Source organism: Lathamus discolor, chromosome 2 (assembly GCF_037157495.1).
Source record: "Lathamus discolor isolate bLatDis1 chromosome 2, bLatDis1.hap1, whole genome shotgun sequence".
Lineage (NCBI taxonomy): Eukaryota > Metazoa > Chordata > Aves > Psittaciformes > Psittacidae > Lathamus > Lathamus discolor.
The window spans coordinates 24783707-24803001 of record NC_088885.1 but is presented as its reverse complement, the minus strand read 5'-3'; the positions used below and the strand labels follow the sequence as shown (position 1 = coordinate 24803001).

At 39.7% G+C, this 19295-nt stretch overlaps 1 protein-coding gene across 3 annotated transcripts in view; it reads right to left on the bottom strand.

Moving 5' to 3' along the window:
• Positions 1 to 2097: 2097 nt before the first annotated feature.
• The window catches only part of CMTM8 (CKLF like MARVEL transmembrane domain containing 8), a 39889-nt gene continuing 22691 nt past the window's right edge, over positions 2098 to 19295 (bottom strand). For 2 of the 3 annotated variants that reach the window (XM_065666164.1, XM_065666163.1), the window contains exons 2-4: positions 10953 to 11126; positions 5378 to 5494; positions 2098 to 2636 (exon numbers count right to left, since the gene is read on the bottom strand). In XM_065666164.1, the coding sequence (XP_065522236.1) occupies positions 2553 to 2636; positions 5378 to 5494; positions 10953 to 11126 (375 nt within the window). In that variant the 3' untranslated portion in view covers positions 2098 to 2552. The remainder of the gene's footprint in view (positions 2637 to 5377; positions 5495 to 10952; positions 11127 to 19295) is intronic. The other variant, XM_065666165.1, reaches the window with a different exon arrangement.

Below are 19295 nucleotides of genomic sequence, written 5' to 3'. Positions count from 1 at the left end.
ACCCAGAAGTCTTCTTCTGTAAACTACTGGCACAAAGCCAGTCTAAACCATGGCTGAAGTTGAAGTTTCATTACAGTTCTCCTGCTATTTACTTCATGCTTAGTGCATCACATATGATGATAAAAGGTACTGACAACTCCTTACTAAATGAAATGTGATGGCCATAAATTGACATCAAGTATCTGACTTCAGTTTTTCAGAGACCATTTGTCTGAAACAAGTTATTTATAATGTCAAATCCCATCACTTTACAAATTTATTAGCATTTTGTTTATTCTTATAAATATCTGTATTAAGCATTTCACTAATGATTTCATCACTTACTAGTTACTCTTTTTAATAAGGTTTCTTTCAATCTTATGAACACTAAGCAATGCCTTCAGGAACAAATCTTGTTTTGTTACAAGATAAACTACAGCTAGCTTATCTTCTTTATCAATATTAGAATATACAAATGCATAAGTCATAGCTTGCAAGTCAGTATTTAAGACCAATGCACTGAAGAAACAGATAACCTTTTTGGTGCTTATGCGTTTCTTCAGGCCTGAAATAAGAAGAGCAAACTTCAGAAGTAATTTTCAGCTTGTACAGATTCCTCCGATTTTAACTAGATATTGCACAGTTGAAAAACAGCCAGCTGGTATCTGGGCAACAGAAGAAAAGTAAGAGAGATTGGAAAGAACACAGGAAGTAAGATAATTATCTTTCTAAAAGCAAAGAGCAAGGCAGGTAAGTAAGTAAGTTATGATTTGCAAAAACAAAACCAGCACATCTTCCCCTGAGGATGAGCACTGAAGACTCAGAGAGGAGGTAGATATTTTGTGAGAATAATCCCTTATCTGGTAATAATGTGGGTTTGTCCTTCATTAATGGGTTTATTCTGACATGTAACACACAGTTTCTATGGCAGTTCTTGGTAAACTGGATGAAACATATTACTCCCTTTTAAAAAGCTCTACTCCCTTTTACTACCTTATCCACAAATGTCATCTGGGTTGTGACTTTAGACCAGACCATCACAGTTACCACAAATCATGAAACATTTGTGCAAACATAGTCACATTCTTTGGATTTAAAAAAGGTACATCAAACATCATTTAAGAAAAATTTTTATTACTACTAAAGCATTATTCTTGATGAGATTTTAATTCCAGCTATATTTCTGGTCACATTTTATCAGTTGACATTTGGATCATTTTGATGCCTTTGATTTTTTTCCAGCAATGGAAAAGAGCATATGGGATTTTAATGACACGTTTTATCTGTGTAGATAATATGCATAGTTGGTAGCTCTTCTTCTTTCTCACAGCTGGATAATTTTAGCAGCAGCAGACAGCCTGACCTTTGTTGTGTAGGCCAGATGCAATGTGCAGACAAATATAGGTTTTTTAATAATATCTTGGCTTCCCTTACACTGAAATCCTGTGACTCTGACAGGTAATCAGGAACAAACCAATGTGATCGAGTACAGAATTAGCTGGCTGTTGATAAGTCTTCTTTGCTACAGGGCACACACATAACTAAGTGCACACCATTTAGTTACAGGGAGGAATAAAGAAGTTCTTTTAAGCAGTAAGATTTCTCTGTTACCATATATAACTGTCCAACTAAATTTTGGAAGACTGGAAAGAGTCCAAATCTTCTTAATCCAGGAATAAAAGATTCACCAATAGTTTTACATGAGGATTACATACTATAGGATTTAAAAGCTCAGATTTTAATTAGGACAGATTAATAGCCTAATCTGAGAAGAAAAGAAAAGAAACACAGTCCCCTGAGAAACAAAATGTGTTACCTTTTGTAGGTGTTTTGTCATATTCTCAGTAGGTTAAACAATGAGCACCAAGGGGCTGTTGTCTAGACTTAAGCCTTGGAGCCTGCTGGATTTGAGAGACTTGTTAAGATAATGTGTTTCAGGCACAGTATTCCTTCAGCAAACTTCAGGCCTACAATAACAGGTTCCAAAAGCAATCTCATTACTGTGAGAAGCTGTTAGAATTTGCAAACTGAGGGGTTCATAAGAATTCTCAGTAGCATATATTCCACTACGAAAAAGAACTTCAAAAAGCCTTCTACTCCCAGGTTACAAAACATGCACAGTTGGGTCATGTATTTATTTATTTTAAAAGCTTTACATGGTTTTTTTTCTGCACAGTGTCACTTTTTATACATAATAACAAGACAGTATCCATCTTAGTTTCAATCTGTAGCATTCCATATCAAAAGTATATCTGTAACATTTAAAAAGTTACATTTACAAAATTGGCACATTCTTCCAGCAAGATTTATTAAAGGTTTAGTAACAACATCTATACAATGTCTAGAAAAATATAGTGTTAATTTTAGAAGAAGCAGTAAGAAATTTTACTATGCAGTACAGTGTTAGATGTCTGTAGAGATGGTATTGTACTATAAATAATCATTTAATCTCAAAGAATATAGTGTAAATTCTAACAGAAATGTTCAAAAAGACCTCATCCCTCTACCAAGCTTTTGTCAAGAGTATAATCCTCAGGATATTTTATACTACAGAATTTATTGTAACAAAATAGTTACTGCAAAGTTCGTGATTGCCAAGATATAAAGCTAAAATACGTATTTCCAGCATAGCAGGAGGTAACCACAAAGGCAAAGAACTGTAGAGAGAAGGGAAAAAAATACGTATTAGGAAAAAATATATATTTGAGAACACTGTCATTTCTATTAAAAAAAAAAAAAAAAGAAAAAAATAGAGATATGATTTGGAAAAAGGAGAACAACAGGCTCAGTAAAATGGCACTTTTCCACCTTCTTGTACTTGTGTGGCCATCACAGTCACACTATGTAATCAAGATTATATTATGCACAGAAATATGGGCCTAGAAGCAGTCAGAACATGGCATATTTCAACTCATATCTCCACATTATACTGCCTCAGTATGGATCTTATAGATCGGACTTCCACCAATCCTAAACTTGCTGCTTTTAACATCACTTGCCGGTAAAGACTGATGGCTTGTCCATGGGACAGTATCAGCTCAAGCTAATACTCCTGCACTGCTGCTATGCTCCAGGAATTGCCTACAGCTCACCTGTATCTCAGTATGTCACACTGAGTCAAAATAGGTTGGTTTCCCAAGGAAAACTTGGATTCAAATGCAGGCCCAGACATGTCCTCAAACAGCAGTACCAATTAGGTTTCCAATTCCAGAGGTCCTCTACTGGTGACTAAAGTATTCCTCAGTGCAAGCACCAGTGACAGCAATCGCCTTATTATTACTTTGTCAGAATTGGTTACAGAATAAGCCTTCTGTAGCAGGCTAGATTTATTTTATGTTTAAAGATTAAAACCACACAGTATCGGTGGCAGCATATGTGCAAAGTCACCAAAGAACAGCTGTGAACTATTTCAGTGGTACTGATAAAGCCCAGTTCAGTGCCAGTGGTTAAGTTCCTGTTAATCACTACATGTTGTTCAAAATAGACCATGTTCAAAATGGTCTTACGACAAGCCCAGAGTATTTTGTGCTGGTAACTGAACCAAATAAAGCTGACACTGCAAACAGAATTAATGCTACTGTTCTTAGAGGTGAGAAATAAGAGGACAAGAGAGAAAAGCATAAGTTGCAAGAAGGGACATTTCAAAGAAGGTATTGGGCACAGAGGAAATCACAGTGGCAGTAATCAAACATGGCAACAGAGGCTCAGAGGCACTGTGAAAGAGCCGTCCTTGGAAATAATCAAAACTCAAGTGGACAAGGCTGCGACAGCCTGATATGAGTTAACCCTGCTTTAAAGGAGGGAAAGTTGGACCAGACAACTTCCAGAGCTTTCTTCCAGCCTAAAAATACTTTATGATTCTACCAGTGTTTCTTGCTAATACACCAGCATTGGCTTGGGTGGGCACTTCAGCTCTGAGAGCAGGGCACCACTAAGCATGCATACAGGCAGCAAATCTAAGCCCTCAAACAGCAGGCTCTTGGTGAGTCTTGTCTAATGTAAATTTAATCTGTGGCACCAAAACCTGTAGATGATGATGTGAAATCTTATTACAATAGAAATTTGTAGCAGTCACCTTCTCCAATAATTTTATTTTTTATGAAATAGAAGCTCCATCTAAAATCTTTAACAGAATGACTTGGGGATAGAGGATTTGCTAAATTTTCACACGTCTAACCATGAAACTCTTAACGGGTTCAGAAAGCAGGAATCTGCATTTAATAGCTTATTTAGACAGAGCATCAGATAAGCATTATTAGGAGGTATTAGAAGAGATTCCAAGCATCCCATGAGACACTGAGCATCCATGCATTTTGCATAAAACCTAAATCAGCATGGAAGCTTATCTAGCAGCAAACAAGTTCCTGTCAACAGCAGCAGCTGAGTAACAGACCAATAGTTACGGACTGTCAAAGGCAGAAGACCCTTAACACCTCTGAGATGACAGGGATGTAGTTATCCAATTCCCAAGAAAACAACATAGCAGGTGTTCTTCAAGCCTCTGTGTTCATGGCCACATAAAATAAGCTTCAGAGAGAAGACAGGATTTGTGAATAGTCCAGAGAGGACAACTGTAGAAGCATGGACAGTCAGTAAAGTAGCTGTAATTCAGAATTACTGTTTACAATTGAACTACTGTTTACAATTCGACTGCTGTTGCCACAACATGCAAAAACATTCTTTTACAACTCCCTTAACTTGGCTAGAGGATGTGTTTCCCTACTCAGCAAGTGACAGGAGTGCTTTTTATTTTCACTCCCTTTGACTGACTGCTTTGGATTTCCAAATCTAAGTAGTAAGACCAATTAATGATTTACATCCACACTGGGAAGTTACATGATTTTTCAGGCATTGCTCACCCAACTCAGAAGAAAGACTATCGAAGGATGAGGCCGTAACAGGAAGATCACTGTAGAAACAGCAATACCACTTTGAGACCTTCCCAAGGGCACTGTATGTATGTCTTAGCCCACAAAAGCTGAATGCATCTTACCCACATGCATGCAGAGTTAGCTGAGTCAGTTTAAACTGCTTCTGAAGTTGTCCAAGTGCACTTAAGTGACTTGGTGCTTATACAGTCTGTCTCATCTACTCTGATATGCAGGCTGTAACCTGTCAGAGAGCTAATAACAAAAGGGGGCAAGGGGGGGGAAAAGCAGTAGGATCATGAAAACATTACAGCCTTTTCTGATCTGTCATGTCCTGGTTGAATTTCTAGTCACAGCCAAAAAAAATGAACTAAATTACAGCTACCTATAGGTTTTGTGTGTGAGCTTCTGTATCAGTCTGCAGATTTTCCAAATCCAGGACATACACATTTCAACCCACACTTCCGGTGAGCATCTTTTGATACAACTTTACTGGATAAAAAATTGATTTCAACAAAAAATGAACTCACTGAAGAAGCTGCCCAGCTGTTGTAATTGTGACTGTCCAGTTCTTTGGTAACTGAAGATGCATCTACAATGGCAGCAATGAGATACAAAACGAAAGCACTTCCATTAAAACACAGACCCTGTTGGAAAACCAAATGACATAATTAATAGGCACACGCATTTGATACCATTTCCAATTCCAACATTATAAAATTCTCCCCTAAAATATAATGCACACATGTAGTATACACAAGAAATGTGGTTCTTAACTATTTTTACCTTCCTCCAAGTTCCTATCTGTAAGATTAAAAATTAACTGCTTATCTTGAGGATCCATAAACATTGACACACCTTTCAGACAAACAGTTCTCTCCATCACATTAAATCCAGAAAAGTTTTAAAGCTGGTGTGTTTTGATTTTCCAAAAGTGAAAATAAGGACACAGTTTGGTTATCACAAACTAAATGTTGGGCAGTAAGAATATGACCTGACATGAGAAATGAAAGTGCAATTAGTTTACATTTCTAATCTACACAAAGATACACTGTAGGAATCAGTAACTTGTGGCATGTGAAGAATATTTATAAAGCTTCCAAATCTTTCTTTTTTCCACTCTGAAGGAGATAAAGAGGGTGTAATTTTTTTCCAGTCATATTCTCCCACATTTCAGTACCTTTCCCTTCTGCCTGATTTAGAGGGGAGAAAGAAACAAGTAAATCCAAGGAGAACAGTCTGAATGGACTACATTGGTCAACAAAACCCAGTCATGGCAGATGATGCATCTTCTCTTCCAAGGAGCAGTTAATGTTGTAGGGTACCTATGTTGATTACTAAGAAAGAAGCAAAGCTGATAATGTTGATCTCAGATAACAGTACAGACAACAAACAAAACCAGTTTGTTCTGGTTTTGCATGTCAGAGAGAACAGGAAAGGAAGGAAGAATTGAATTCTAAGAAGATCAAAGACAGATAAGAAGGTAACAGGGTTTTTTTAAAGTATGTTATTTTAATACTTTGTCTTTTACTCACTACTTGGACATGGCTAAAGGAAGTTCATTCTTACAAAAAAAAAAAAAAAGAAATCCCCTAGAACTCCACCCTGCTGCTTGTCTAATACATATGAATTTGGCCATAAAATATACTTTTAGCTCACTGGAACCATGTTTAAATGGAATACTTGTGACATACTCTGCACCTAGTTACAACTGCAGGAATTGGTAACTCAATTATACCAGCTCCTAATGATGTACGTGATCTGCTCCCTTTTTGGCCCCATGTATGCACTCATATGCATGTATGTCACACATATCATAACCCCTAACTGTTTCCTTGGCTGTCTCTAATGTTACCATACTAATTCAGCTCCACTTATTAACTTCCATGGTGTGACGCAGTGGGTGCTAGGAATATATGCCAATTATTCACTACTGACTTTACTAGTGTCCTGGGTTTACCAGTAGCCAAGTTTACCAATTCTTGTAGCATCTTAAAAAAAGCCCAAGAAGTTCAGAAGGTGGCAGTTCCTACAGTGCCCCAAAGTACTGATCAACAGCTTGAAGTGTTTGGTATGGAAGCACCTCACATCCATATCCAGGACATTTGGTTCTGGCAGAGCTTACTTCAGACGTGGTGGAGTGTGGCTCACTGCTGCATGCTCCTCTGACACACAGGGTTCAAACCTTTCTGAAGGGAAGCTATTCCCCAAGTATGCTTCCTCAACTGCAGGCCCCTCCAGGGAGCAGCATGCTGTGCTGTCATCTTTCCACACATCAGTCTTCAGGTCACCACCGGCTATGTGAGATTTCCTATCCAAAAAGCCTTCTTACAGTTTTCAGAGCAGGCTGAAGGCCATGCCTGTCACCCTGTAGCTAAGTCCTCGCAACTTCAGGGCATTTGGAAAAGAGCCACTTTTCCACCCTTCCGCAGAGAAGCGCTCAGATGAAGTCCAAGGCTTGGCACTTGAGATTTGATTCACACATTTATAAATGAGGGCGTTTATCTCACCTGTATCAGTTGATCTAATAAAAAGTACTATCTCTATCCACAGATCTGGCCTCTCGTGTTATCTGGGCACTGCAGTAATAAACCAGTCAATTTTAGGATAAGATACCAGCAATTGGCAGGTTCAGGTGAATTTCTGTAAAGCACTGATTTTCAAACTCCGAATTTGGTTGCCTATTTATTGTTGTGGCTTTTTAGATTTCCCTTTTTCCCTTTCCAAAAAGACTCAAATACCCTGGAAAGCTACAAATTCATAGAATTATAGAATAGTTAGGGCTGGAAAGGACCTTAAGATCATCAAGTTCCAACCCCCCTGCCATAGGCAGGGACACCTCACACTAAACCATGTCATCCAAGACTCTGTCCAACCTGGCCCTGAACACCGTGAGGGATTGAGCATTCACAACTTCCCTGGGCAACCCATTCCAGCGCCTCACCACCCTTACAGTAAAGAATTTCCTCTTTATGTCCAATCTAAACTTCCCCTGTTTAAGTTTTAACCCATTACCCCTTGTCCTGTCGCTGCAGTTCCTAACGAAGAGTCCCTCCCCAGCATCCCTATAGGCCCTCTTCAGATACTGGAAGGCTGCTATGAGGTCTCCACGCAGCCTTCTCTTCTCCAGGCTGAACAGCCCCAACTTTCTCAGCCTGTATTCATATGGGAGGTGCTCCAGTCCCCTGATCATCCTCGTGGCCTCCTCTGGACTTGTTCCAGCAGTTCCATGTCCTTTTTATCTTGAGGACACCAGAACTGCACACAATACTCCAAGTGAGGTCTCACGAGAGCAGAGTAGAGGGGCAGGATCACCTCCTTCGACCTGCTGGTCACACTCCCTTTGATGCAGCCCAGGATATGTTTCTAGGCTGCAAGCACACACTGCCAGCTCATGTTCATTTTCTCATCAACCAACACCTCCAAGTCCTTCTCCGCAGGGCCGCTCTGAATCTCTTCTCTGCCCAAACTGTAGCTGTGCCTGGGATTGCTCTGACCCAGGTGTAGGCCCTTGCACTTCACAAGGTTAAAGTTCATGAGGTTGGCATCAGCCCACCTCACAAGCGTGTCAAGGTCCCTCTGGATGGCATTCCTTCCCTCCAGCATATCAACCAAACCACACAGCTTGGTGTCATTGGCAAACTTGCTGAGGGCGTTCTCAATCCCGCTGTCCATGTCAGCGACAAAGATGTTGAACAAGACCGGTCCCATCATTGATCCCTGAGGACACCACTCGTTACAGGTTTCCAACTGGACACTGAGCCGTTGGCCACAACTCTTTGTGTGCGGCCATCCAGCCAGCTCTTTATCCATCAAGTGGTCCATCTATCAAATTGATGTCTCTCCAATGTGGAGACAGCGATGTCATGTGGGACAGTTTCGAACGTTTTTGACAAGTCCAGGCAGATGACATCAACCGCTCTGCCTCTGTAAATTCCTGCAATATCTTGTAATATAGAAGAGAAAAAAAGCACATAATTTTTGAGAAGTGCTGCTCTGCGAAATAACACTTTTGGGGAAGATGGAATGCAGTGCATGCTGATTGGGCCTTTACTGCCAATATATTACTCAAACCAAATGGTTCATGCTAAATTACCATCTGTTTCTTAAGTTCAAGTTTACCAGATTTTAAAAGGTTGCATTGATTGTTTTAGCGAAGAACACGCACTATTAAGGAGAATCAGTTTTTAAGCACATCCTTTGGGCTAATTTGCAGTAAAAGTAACTGCATCTTAAGCAATCTGGTAATGTGCTTAAGCTGCAAAAAGTGAATTTATGACAGAGAAGTCCAGATGTAATTTCGGATACTACATACAATAGGCATCATTTGAACTAACTGTCGCCTAAGGAGGCAGAGCAATAAGTAGCAGAGACTGAAATTCAGGATACTTCAGAGAATGAGATAAGATGGACATAAGCTCAGTCGTTCAGATACGTGTATATCATGCTGTCTTGACTGAAGACATTAACAACATCTCTCTGAAGAGACACAGCCTTTCTCTTGGCCAGCCAGGAGTGGCAGAGGTCAAATTCGAAGGCTGTTCCCAACAGCCTTTAAATTTTACCTTAGGGGAAAACAAGCTGGAATGCAAGCATCTTTTATTTATTTTGCATTTATTTTCATATTACCTTTTTCTATAAAAGGAGATTACCTTTTGGACCTACACTTATGTAAGCTTATCTACAGTATGTCTGGAACTCAGAGCAAGAAATACGCTCAATATGAGGTAGAAACAAATCAAATACTCCAGCTTCTCTACTACACAAATCAGGGGCAACTTACTGATGTGCAGCTGCTGTCTGAAACAGTTAGTGTTAAACTAATGAAACAGGGGCAATGACTAAAACTGTATCCAAGTGGATACAAAGATGCTTTCCTTTTGAATGTACTTTACTTACATTTAATGCAATGGGGAAAAAACAACCAACCCACATCTTCAAATGTACCCAAACACATAACTGCTGTAATCGAAATAATCCAACATTTCTATAGCAGTGTTATAGCCTTAATGGCAATTGCTGGTCATGAAACTTGAAAACAGAGAAGCTATCTTAACATAGCTTGGCTGTTCTTATTAGTAATTGCTATAGCTGGCTATTTATTACAGCAGCAAACAGGAAGACTAAAAGAAAAGAGTATTCCATTTGGGCCATGTACAAAATACAGTCGATAACAAGCTGTTTGCAATACAACAATCAAATATCACCAAAAATAACAGAATTCTAGTCAATAATCTTTAGCTAGTAGGAAAAAAGAAAAAAAAAAGGCAAAGAAAGCAGATAACAGCATCTCACTGTATCAGGCAAATGCACAGCTAAAATTTATAGTAATTTTTGGATGAGTCCCAAACAGCCAGTTGGCTGAGATGACAATGACTTTTAGGATCTATTACCCTGAACACCAGCCTGTTACGAAAATCATGTAAAATATACCATTGAGTGGTGCAGATAGCCAGATTTGATCCATATATAAAATCTGGATCTGAATTTTAAATGCATGGGAAATTTTTCTGTAATTACATTAGCTGTTTATCTGACTTGCATTAAGTCTTGAGCTCAAAGCAAAGAATTATGTAACACATATTTAACATTTATGTATCTAACACTAATTTTCAGCACCATTTTCACAGTAGACCATATATGGATTCTCAGACTGTTGCCACCTCTGAACCACCTTTGTTTTTGCTGTTTTAAAACCAGGGTCCCACTGCCAATTCATGGCGTTGTTTCAAATAGGGATTTCTGCTGTTTAAAACATATGGCCAGGTCTGTTAGCTCAGAGGCAGGAACAGACTTGTTCTTCATGGGACGTAATCACTACAGGGATAAAAAAAAGGCCACTGTGCAACAGTCACACAGACATCATTAAAAATCAAGTAACTGCACCAGCCACTGAAAAACAGTGAAACATCATAGGAAAAGTGTTCTAAAAGTGTCTGGGTAGTATAAAGGTTACACACTGCAAGTATGCAGCCACACAGTAATTAGGGAAAATTCTGTAAAAAGCACAAGTACAGTTGGTTAACTACACCCATAGAATGCATTAATATTTTAGTCTCTTCATAATGAAGCAAACCTGAAACAACAAAGAAGGGGTGTATTTACCACCATGGTCCATGGCACCTGGGGGATCCTGGTGTAGGTCATTGTCATATAGATGATCAGAAAGAAGACTGTGAGAACCCAGTAAAACACAGCTACAAACATCACCCAGCCGAAGGCTGGATATAGAAAGTATTCTGTTCCAGCTATCAAGGTCCACACTAGAAGCCCCAGTACCTGCAAAAGTTATGGAGAAGAAAGGAAACTGTTACAGTCTTGGACCTTGTACATTTGTTGTAGGTCAAGGAACAACACTACTACACAACATTCACATAACTATTTGATGACCTGAGCTGGGGTGCTACACTGGGAGAATACTAATCTAACAAAAAAGAAAACCATATAAAACTGAATTTGCTGTGGCAGGGTGTCACAAAGTGAAAGGCAGAAGGAGGCATCCCAGTGTTGATTTAGCTCACCTTTAACTGCAATGGAGCCATACTTCCAATGGTTTTACAGCTAGTTCTTAGATTGCTTATTATAGCCTACTACTAGCTTATGTGCATAAAGGTAAATACTGCTATTTTGCAGTCAGTGAAGTCACTTTAGAAATAGAAGCCTATGAAGGACTACTGGGATCTTCAGGTCCCATCTGCCACAGTCACAGGTAACTGGAGTAGCTGGGGTCTCATTCAAAATGGTTCATGCCTGCTCTGTGGTCTGACAGGGACCACAGACACAAAACAACTCCTAGGACCTACTATAGTCCTAGGAGACTAGAACTAGTTACTACTATTATAGCAGCAAATATTATACTAGGACCTAGTATCAACAAAATATCAACAGCTACCACTACTGTAACATGCTGCTGGACCACAGCAGGTCGGGTTGGAAATGTCATTATATTTCACAGTTCTTAAAACACCTCCCAAGTGAACTGATCCTAAGTAGTAGACAAGAATTCACACTTGAGCTAAGCAAAGCGCTCTGGGGAAAAAAAGTGCCTTTCTGATCCTGAATCTGGCAAACTGTTCACATCTGAGGCAAAGAAACACATGAAGTAGGTATTTAAACATAACCTCTCCTGTTTTTTTCTAGTGTTAGGTGATCTTCAATGTATTAAGAGGGATGAGGAGCAAATAAAACAGAGGTCATACCACAGGAAGAAAAGCTCTGCATTTTGCAAGTTGTCCAGCAGTTAGAAAAAACATAATTATACAAAGAAAGGGATATTTTTATAACTTAAAACCAATAACAGTTCATCCTTCAGATTTCCATCCAAACTTAATTCAGCCCTCAATCTGTTGTCTTGTGTTCACAGTATACTCCTGTACATTATTTATACATTCATTCACATCCGCACTATGCATACACAAAAGCACCGCACAATTGTCTGTTCCACTCTTTCTTTGGTCTTGTAATAGAGAAGGCACATAATGGTCTTTTTAAGAGCATTCTTTTCCATCATTTTCACCAATTCAGCAATTTCTTTATAACGGAAGCCCTAGAAATTGTTCTGACTGGGATAAAATCCTACGTTCCGCAGCATACCAGCGGAGGGCAGCATTGCCTCACAAGAACATTTCAGGGTTACAGAATCACAGAATTGGGTAGTTTCAAATACACACCACTATTTCATCATCATCACGGCTTGAGTTCGCGAACGAAGATTTGGGAAGGGCTTTACCCATGGTTACTACAAGCACGCTGATGACTAAAAAGGCCAATGCAGGACAGGCAAACCCAGCTGCAAAAAGCACAGCGAAAAGTCTCCTTGGGTGGTATGGGCGGGGAGCCATTCTTTCTATGCTGTCTTTTCTCCTCCAGACTAATTCTGCATGTGTTCTCAAAGGAGACAACAGCGTTATGTATGGTGTGTCTCCAAGTCTCTCGACTGGAGGCCAAGGTGGACCACTGATGGCAGTCAACATGGCCAAGGCTGAGGTATTGTTTCAGGGAGTCCTTATACCTCCTCTTTGTGGCACTTCTTTGTGGCAACCAGTGGCAAGTTCACTATAAAACACAATCTTAGGGAGGCAGTGATCCTCCGTCCTGGAGATGTGCCCTGCCCAGCGCAGCTGCGATTTCAGCAATATGGCCTCGATCCTGGTGATCCCTGCCTGTTCAAGGACAGTAACATTTGACACATAGTCCAATGGATGTTCAGAATTGTATGGAGGCAGCTCTGATGAAAGCGTTCGAGGAATCGCAGGTGATGGTGGTAGATAACCCATGATTCAGACCCATATAAAAGAGTAGACAGTACAATGGCTCTATAGATGCTAATCTTTGTACTTTTCTTCAGGTGTTTATTGCACCAGACTCTTTTATGGAGTTTTTCGAAGTATGCCTTTGCTATTATCTATCCCTTTGTTGATCGTGGCATCCGAGGAAATAATGCTTCCCAAATAGCTGAACTGCTAAACTGACTTAAGCTCTGACTCACCAATGGTAATGTGGAGATGATGGTAATCTTCTTGTGGTGCAGGTTGGTAGAGAACTACTGTCTTCTTCAAGCTGACTTCCAGCCCAAAAAGCTCAGCTGCCTCTGCAAAGCAAGATGTTAAGTGCTTCAGAGCTGCTTCTGTGTAGGCAACAAGGCTGGCATCGTCAGCAAAAAGCAGTCCATGCACAAGTTGATTTAGGGTCTTAGTGTGGGCCTTCAGTCGCCTTAGATTGAATAGGCTCCCACTGGTAGGATATCAAATATAAATGCCGCTTTGTTCGTTGAGGTCTATCGTAGCCCTTTGGAGCATCATGCTGAAGAAGACTGTGAATAAAGTTGGTGCGAGAACGCAACTTTGTTTCACACCATTGGTTACAGGGAAGGGCTCAGAGAGTGCATCACCATATCTGACTTGGCTGTACTGATCCTCATGTAACAGAAAAATCATTTTGAGGAACTTTGGGGGACAACCTAATCCTTCCAAGATCAGCCACAGGCCTTTTCTGCTCACAGTGTCAAAAGCTTTGGTGAGGTCAATGAAAGTTACATAGAGCCCTTTATCCTGTTCTCTACACTTCTCTTGCAGTTGTCTAAGAACAAATACCATGTCTGTGGTACTTCTATTAGCTCTGAAACCACACTGACTTTCAGTCAGTTCTTCTGTGATAGCGTGTACTAGTCTGTTCAATAGTATTCTTGCAAGGATTTTTCCAGCAATGGAGAGCAGAGTTATACCTCGGTAGCTTGAGCAGTCTGACTTTACACCTTTTTTTCTTTTACAGAGTGATGACGACTGTGTCATGAAAATCTGATGGTAGTTTACCTTGTTCCCAACAGTGCACAACTAGCACGTGTAATTTAGCATGAAGTGCTTGACCTCCAGGCTTTCAGATTTCGGGTGGGATTCCATCCACCCCAGCTGCCTTGCCAGTTTTCACATGCTGTATCGCCTTAAGAGTCTCTTCCATGGTAGGGGCTATATCCAATTCATTTTTCACTGGATGTTGTAAAATGTGCTGGATTCCTATGCCTTGGACTACACGGTTAGCACTAAAGAATGTTTGAAAATGTTAAATTGTATGTACTATTTAATGCAAAGTTATCAGTTCAGCAATGCTTCCTATAGTTAATTCTGGTTCCAACAACATTTACTAATAGCAGCAATTCAGTTAATAATGCCCCAAATTGCATGAACTCCCCAAGATTAGATTAAAACCCAATTCAATTTTAGTCTAACAACTGAGGATGAAACAACCTTGGTAGACTAATAAAATCAGCTAACAAAATACCGTTTTCTTAGGATACAAAGTCGCTTTCCGTTGTGCCCATCCACTTTAATCCAAGTTTAAATTCATCATCCAGAAATTATACCAATGAATAATTGTCTCACACTTGATAAGTAGTAATTAAAGACAGATTTATCCTAGATCTGAATGCAGAGTAAAATACCATGAACAGAAACTTTGAAGATGACACAAAGGAAACAAAGAAATTAACCACCATTAAGCACCATAACCTACCGACAACAGGGCTGGATTTTAGAAAGCTTTTGAAAATAGAAGTAGACTTTCTCATAAAAAAAGCACAAGACTACGAAAAATGCTCAATACTAAATTCAACACCAATAAGATTGATAAGAACACCTCAGAGATTATATAATGGATTATTTCTGGAAAGAGTAAAAACTTCCCAAGCAGCAAATTATTAAATCTTAAAAAGGGAAAATCTGAGGTTACATGAAACCACTAATCTTATATTACCACCCAGTGAAGCTAGCAAGACAGTAACTAGATGACTGGTACCCTCACTGGTCACTGTTTTTTTTTCCAGTTATATGCTAAACTGGTGTTATCACTTTCAAGATCATTTTAATATTGAAGTGGCTGTACACCTCACACTTATTCCAAAGAATTGTTTTTGCATGTTTTTAGCTAGCCTGTATCAATGGCAGAACAACTTATCTAAGCAATTGTGATGCACCACGGATGTTACAGATTTATATTCCTAACCAGCTCCTGGGTTCATATGCATCATAACTTTGATAGCTTGCATATTAGAGTGCATCTGACATTTTCAGTTACATCCAGATACTCTTACTGCATATTACTGGAGCTGACAGGCTGAAATAATATTTCAGATTTCTTGATTAGACCTGAAAAGGTCAGATCAGCTCATGGTCAACAATTCACTGTGTGTAGTTAAATGATATGGCAAATCATTTTATTACATATATAAACATATACAATAAATTGATTTAAAGCTCATGCATCTACAAAATACCTAAGGAGCCAAAGGAATACAGACACCTAGGCAAGTCTCTCGTGATAAGCTTGTAGTCTTAGCATATTAAATACTGAGATAGCTTCTGCAGTGTTAAAAGCCTGTCTCATAATATTCTCACTGTCCCTTACACATTTGCTGTTCAACAAACTGGATGACACTTGTGCATCTGCTGGAGCCAAGAATGCTGCTTTTCCTGCTGATTTGATAACAAACCTCCCCACTGGGAATAACTGGACTATATTTAAATACTATTTCCATGAGCATCTAGTGTACACAGTCTGGCAACTGCGTGACAGGTATATGAAACTGTAAAGCAAAGATCAGCAACTGCAGTACCTGGGGAGTGCCCACAGTGATTCAGCGTGCACAGCGTATACACAGCTACCTTCACTGCTTCAGATCAGCTGAAAGACAAGGGAGAAAGCCCCACACAGTAAGTGGGAAAGGCCTGTATCTCTTTATAACCAGGTATGCTACAGTGCATTAGTAATAGCTAAGTATGTAATTTATGAGCATGTCAGAATACTGGGCTTATTTAGAATCACAGGATCATACTACGATGCTGTCAAAATGAGTCTGAGTAAGGGAGGAAAAGGAGTCAAAAAGACCGAAGAAAATAATACATGTGGTAGTTGATGAGAGGGGACGCTGGGTCCTGGGACTGTAAGGGTTCCAGCAACTGGGTCCAGTTTTTCAAGTGAGATGGGAGCCAGGGATTTCACTCAGTACATAGTAAAGGCCAGCAGTTCTCCCTTGTTTACTGCAGTCTCTGATTTCAACTCGGACATCTATTTTGTGATCATCTGGCAGCTCCTGCTTCATCAGGTACCTCCACTACTAGAATGCATTAATGTGTGAAATGTACTAATGCATACTTCAGCAGTTGGCAGATACCATAAAAAGGAAATAACTTTGTAGCAAAGTCCAATAATATTGAGTGTGCAGGTTTAAAATTAGGTGCTTAATTGCACATTCCAACCCTTAAGTAAGCACCATAATTTCTCCATGGTGCTGAGAACTTCAGAAGTATCAGACTATTTAGTCATTTAAAAACCAATAAAGGCTTTGTTGCCTAGTAGATGTGACATATCTTGTCTTCTGTCACTGGTACAAGTCAGCAGGTATGAAAGCAGGTGTGAGCTTTAATCTGTGCTTCCATTTTTTCTATTTGAAGCAGTTTAAAAACTGCAGAACTGAATCTGTACTTGCAAACCGTATTTAAAAAGCCTACGATGTAATGACTCCTCTCCAGTGACACTGGTGTTACACATTCTGCTGCGTTCATCTGGACTGGTTAACTCAGCAGCACAATTCCTTTCAAAGGAAAAAAAGAGTCTCATTGTAGCAGAACTGACAGTGAGGAAGTCCCAAGGCTCATCTAGTTTCATGAAATAAACAAATAAAGGAAAAAATAAACAACAACCCCCCCCATGTTTGCCTGAAGCTTTTCCTATTCTTTATCCTAGAGATGCTTCCTAGGACCATTTGAGTTCTCTCTACGCATAAGTATTACAGGATTTATACAGAGTTGCTACTGGCACAGATCGAAATTATGGTAGAAGGAGACTAGAAGAGTTGTGCATTTGCAGCAACAATTGTCTCCTTTATTCAAGACACCTAAACATGGAAAGAATCCAGCAAGTAAAAAGCAAAACATCTTGCATCTCCTTCCCAAGAAGGGAGATTTACAACTAGAAGAAAGACCATTCTAAATTATTGCACAGCATTATTTCACATTAATTTACAAGTTAGGAGCTACCTCAGCAGCAGCACATGCAGGCTGTGAATGTTTCAGCCTCGATCCTCTTCTTCCATTGGCTATTTTCTGCAGGCAAAAGGAAAACCAGGGAGTCTCCTGTGGGCAGGGAGTGGAGCAGCATTCTCATGCTTGCTCCCTAGTTTCTTATCTCACCTTTCATGGCCCTTTGGAAGCATGTTGGAGATGCTTTTCATCAGACACTAAGGGGGTAAGCAAGGATTCCTAAGGGCAGCCAGACCAACAGTTCAGCACTATAGGGGCTCCACTTATTTGATGTTGATTAGTCAACATCCCTTGGGTGTTTGTAAGCATTTGGTAAGATGCGCAAACATTCTTCCAAACCTGGCATGACATGGATCACACCAAAACACAGAATCTTATACTGTGAATCAAAAACAGAGGAAAAAAGAGGGAAAAGGGACATTCTTCTTCTATTGCTTCTGGAAGACATGTCCAGGACAACCAGTCGTAGGAACAGGCATTAACTGTCTCATATTTGACAGATACAGAATTATTTGCTTTTTCTTCCAGCCATGTCTAAATGGAGAGTTCGCACTGCACATAAATAATGTCTTTACATCGAGCTTTTGCTCTCTAACATACGACCTATGAAGTGACATACAATGATTCCACCGTTTGCCACTAGGGGGAACACAATCACTGCTTTTTTGTTAGAAAGAGCTTTACGAAGGGGCACTTGCAGCTTCAGATGCCAGCAGAAACATCAAAAGAGTTGATTTGCACACTGTGCCAAACCCCTACAAATTAAAAGGAAATGCTCAAAAGAAGCGAGATATATATAGAAATCTTTCACAAGGGTTATACTAAGTTAGAATGCCCACACAAAGCAACTGTGATAGGTCACTTCCAGACTGGGTACTACAGCAACACCAAATGTAGGTTTATCCACAAGCTGCTCAAAATAAGGAACATTTATTTGTTCTACCTAAATAAATAAATAAATAAATAAATCCATACTATTTAGAAAATTGTATTTTAATGCCCATAGAGGAAAAATAAGGTGAAAGCCTACAAGTACTAGATAAATCAATCAAATATCAATCCAGACTAAAATACTTATATCTTGTTTGTTCTGCCATCAGACAAAAGGTGCTAAACATGTTTTAAACCTTAGTATTTAAAACCGGAAGGATTCAAACTTAAATAAAATTTCTATTAACAGTGAGTAAGGATGCAAAGGTGAGGAAATCCAAAACCACCTTTCAGCTACATTTTTTAGATATACAAGATCCTTGCTTAAGTGTCTTTGAAATTTCCAGGACCACATTAATGTACGTTGTAATAATGCAATCATTCCACTGCCTTAGCCTACTGCTTCTCTTTCCCAGTCTCTTTTTTAACACTTTCTTAACACGAAGCATTACAATGAGTTGACATCAGGCAGTTACTACTGTTCCCCTCCTCATTACTGACAACACAGTACTCCGCTTTTCCTCCCTAAACAGTTGGTATCAGCAGCAGTTGGAAGCATTTACTTTGTCAGGAGCTCCTAGGTGGAGCAAAGCTTTGTGATTCATCTGGGCTGTCTTCTGGTGAGTCAGTTTCACGTAAGAGAACTTGTGATCTACACAGAAACACAGAATGGTTTGGATTGGAAGGAACTTTAAAGCTCATCTAATTCCAACCCCCTGCTATGGGCAAGGACACCTTCCACTAGACTGGGTTGCTACAAGTCCCATCCAACCTGGTCTTGAACATTGGCAGGGATAGGGCAGCCACAGCTACTCTGAGGAGTTTCAGTATCTCACCACCCTCACAGTAAATAACTTCTTTCTGACATCTAATCTAAATCTCCCCTCTGTCAGTTTAAAGCCATTTCCCCCTGTCCTGTCACTACAGGCCCCTGTAAAAAGTCCTTCTCCCGATTTCTTGCAGGCTCTGTTTAGGTATTGGAAGC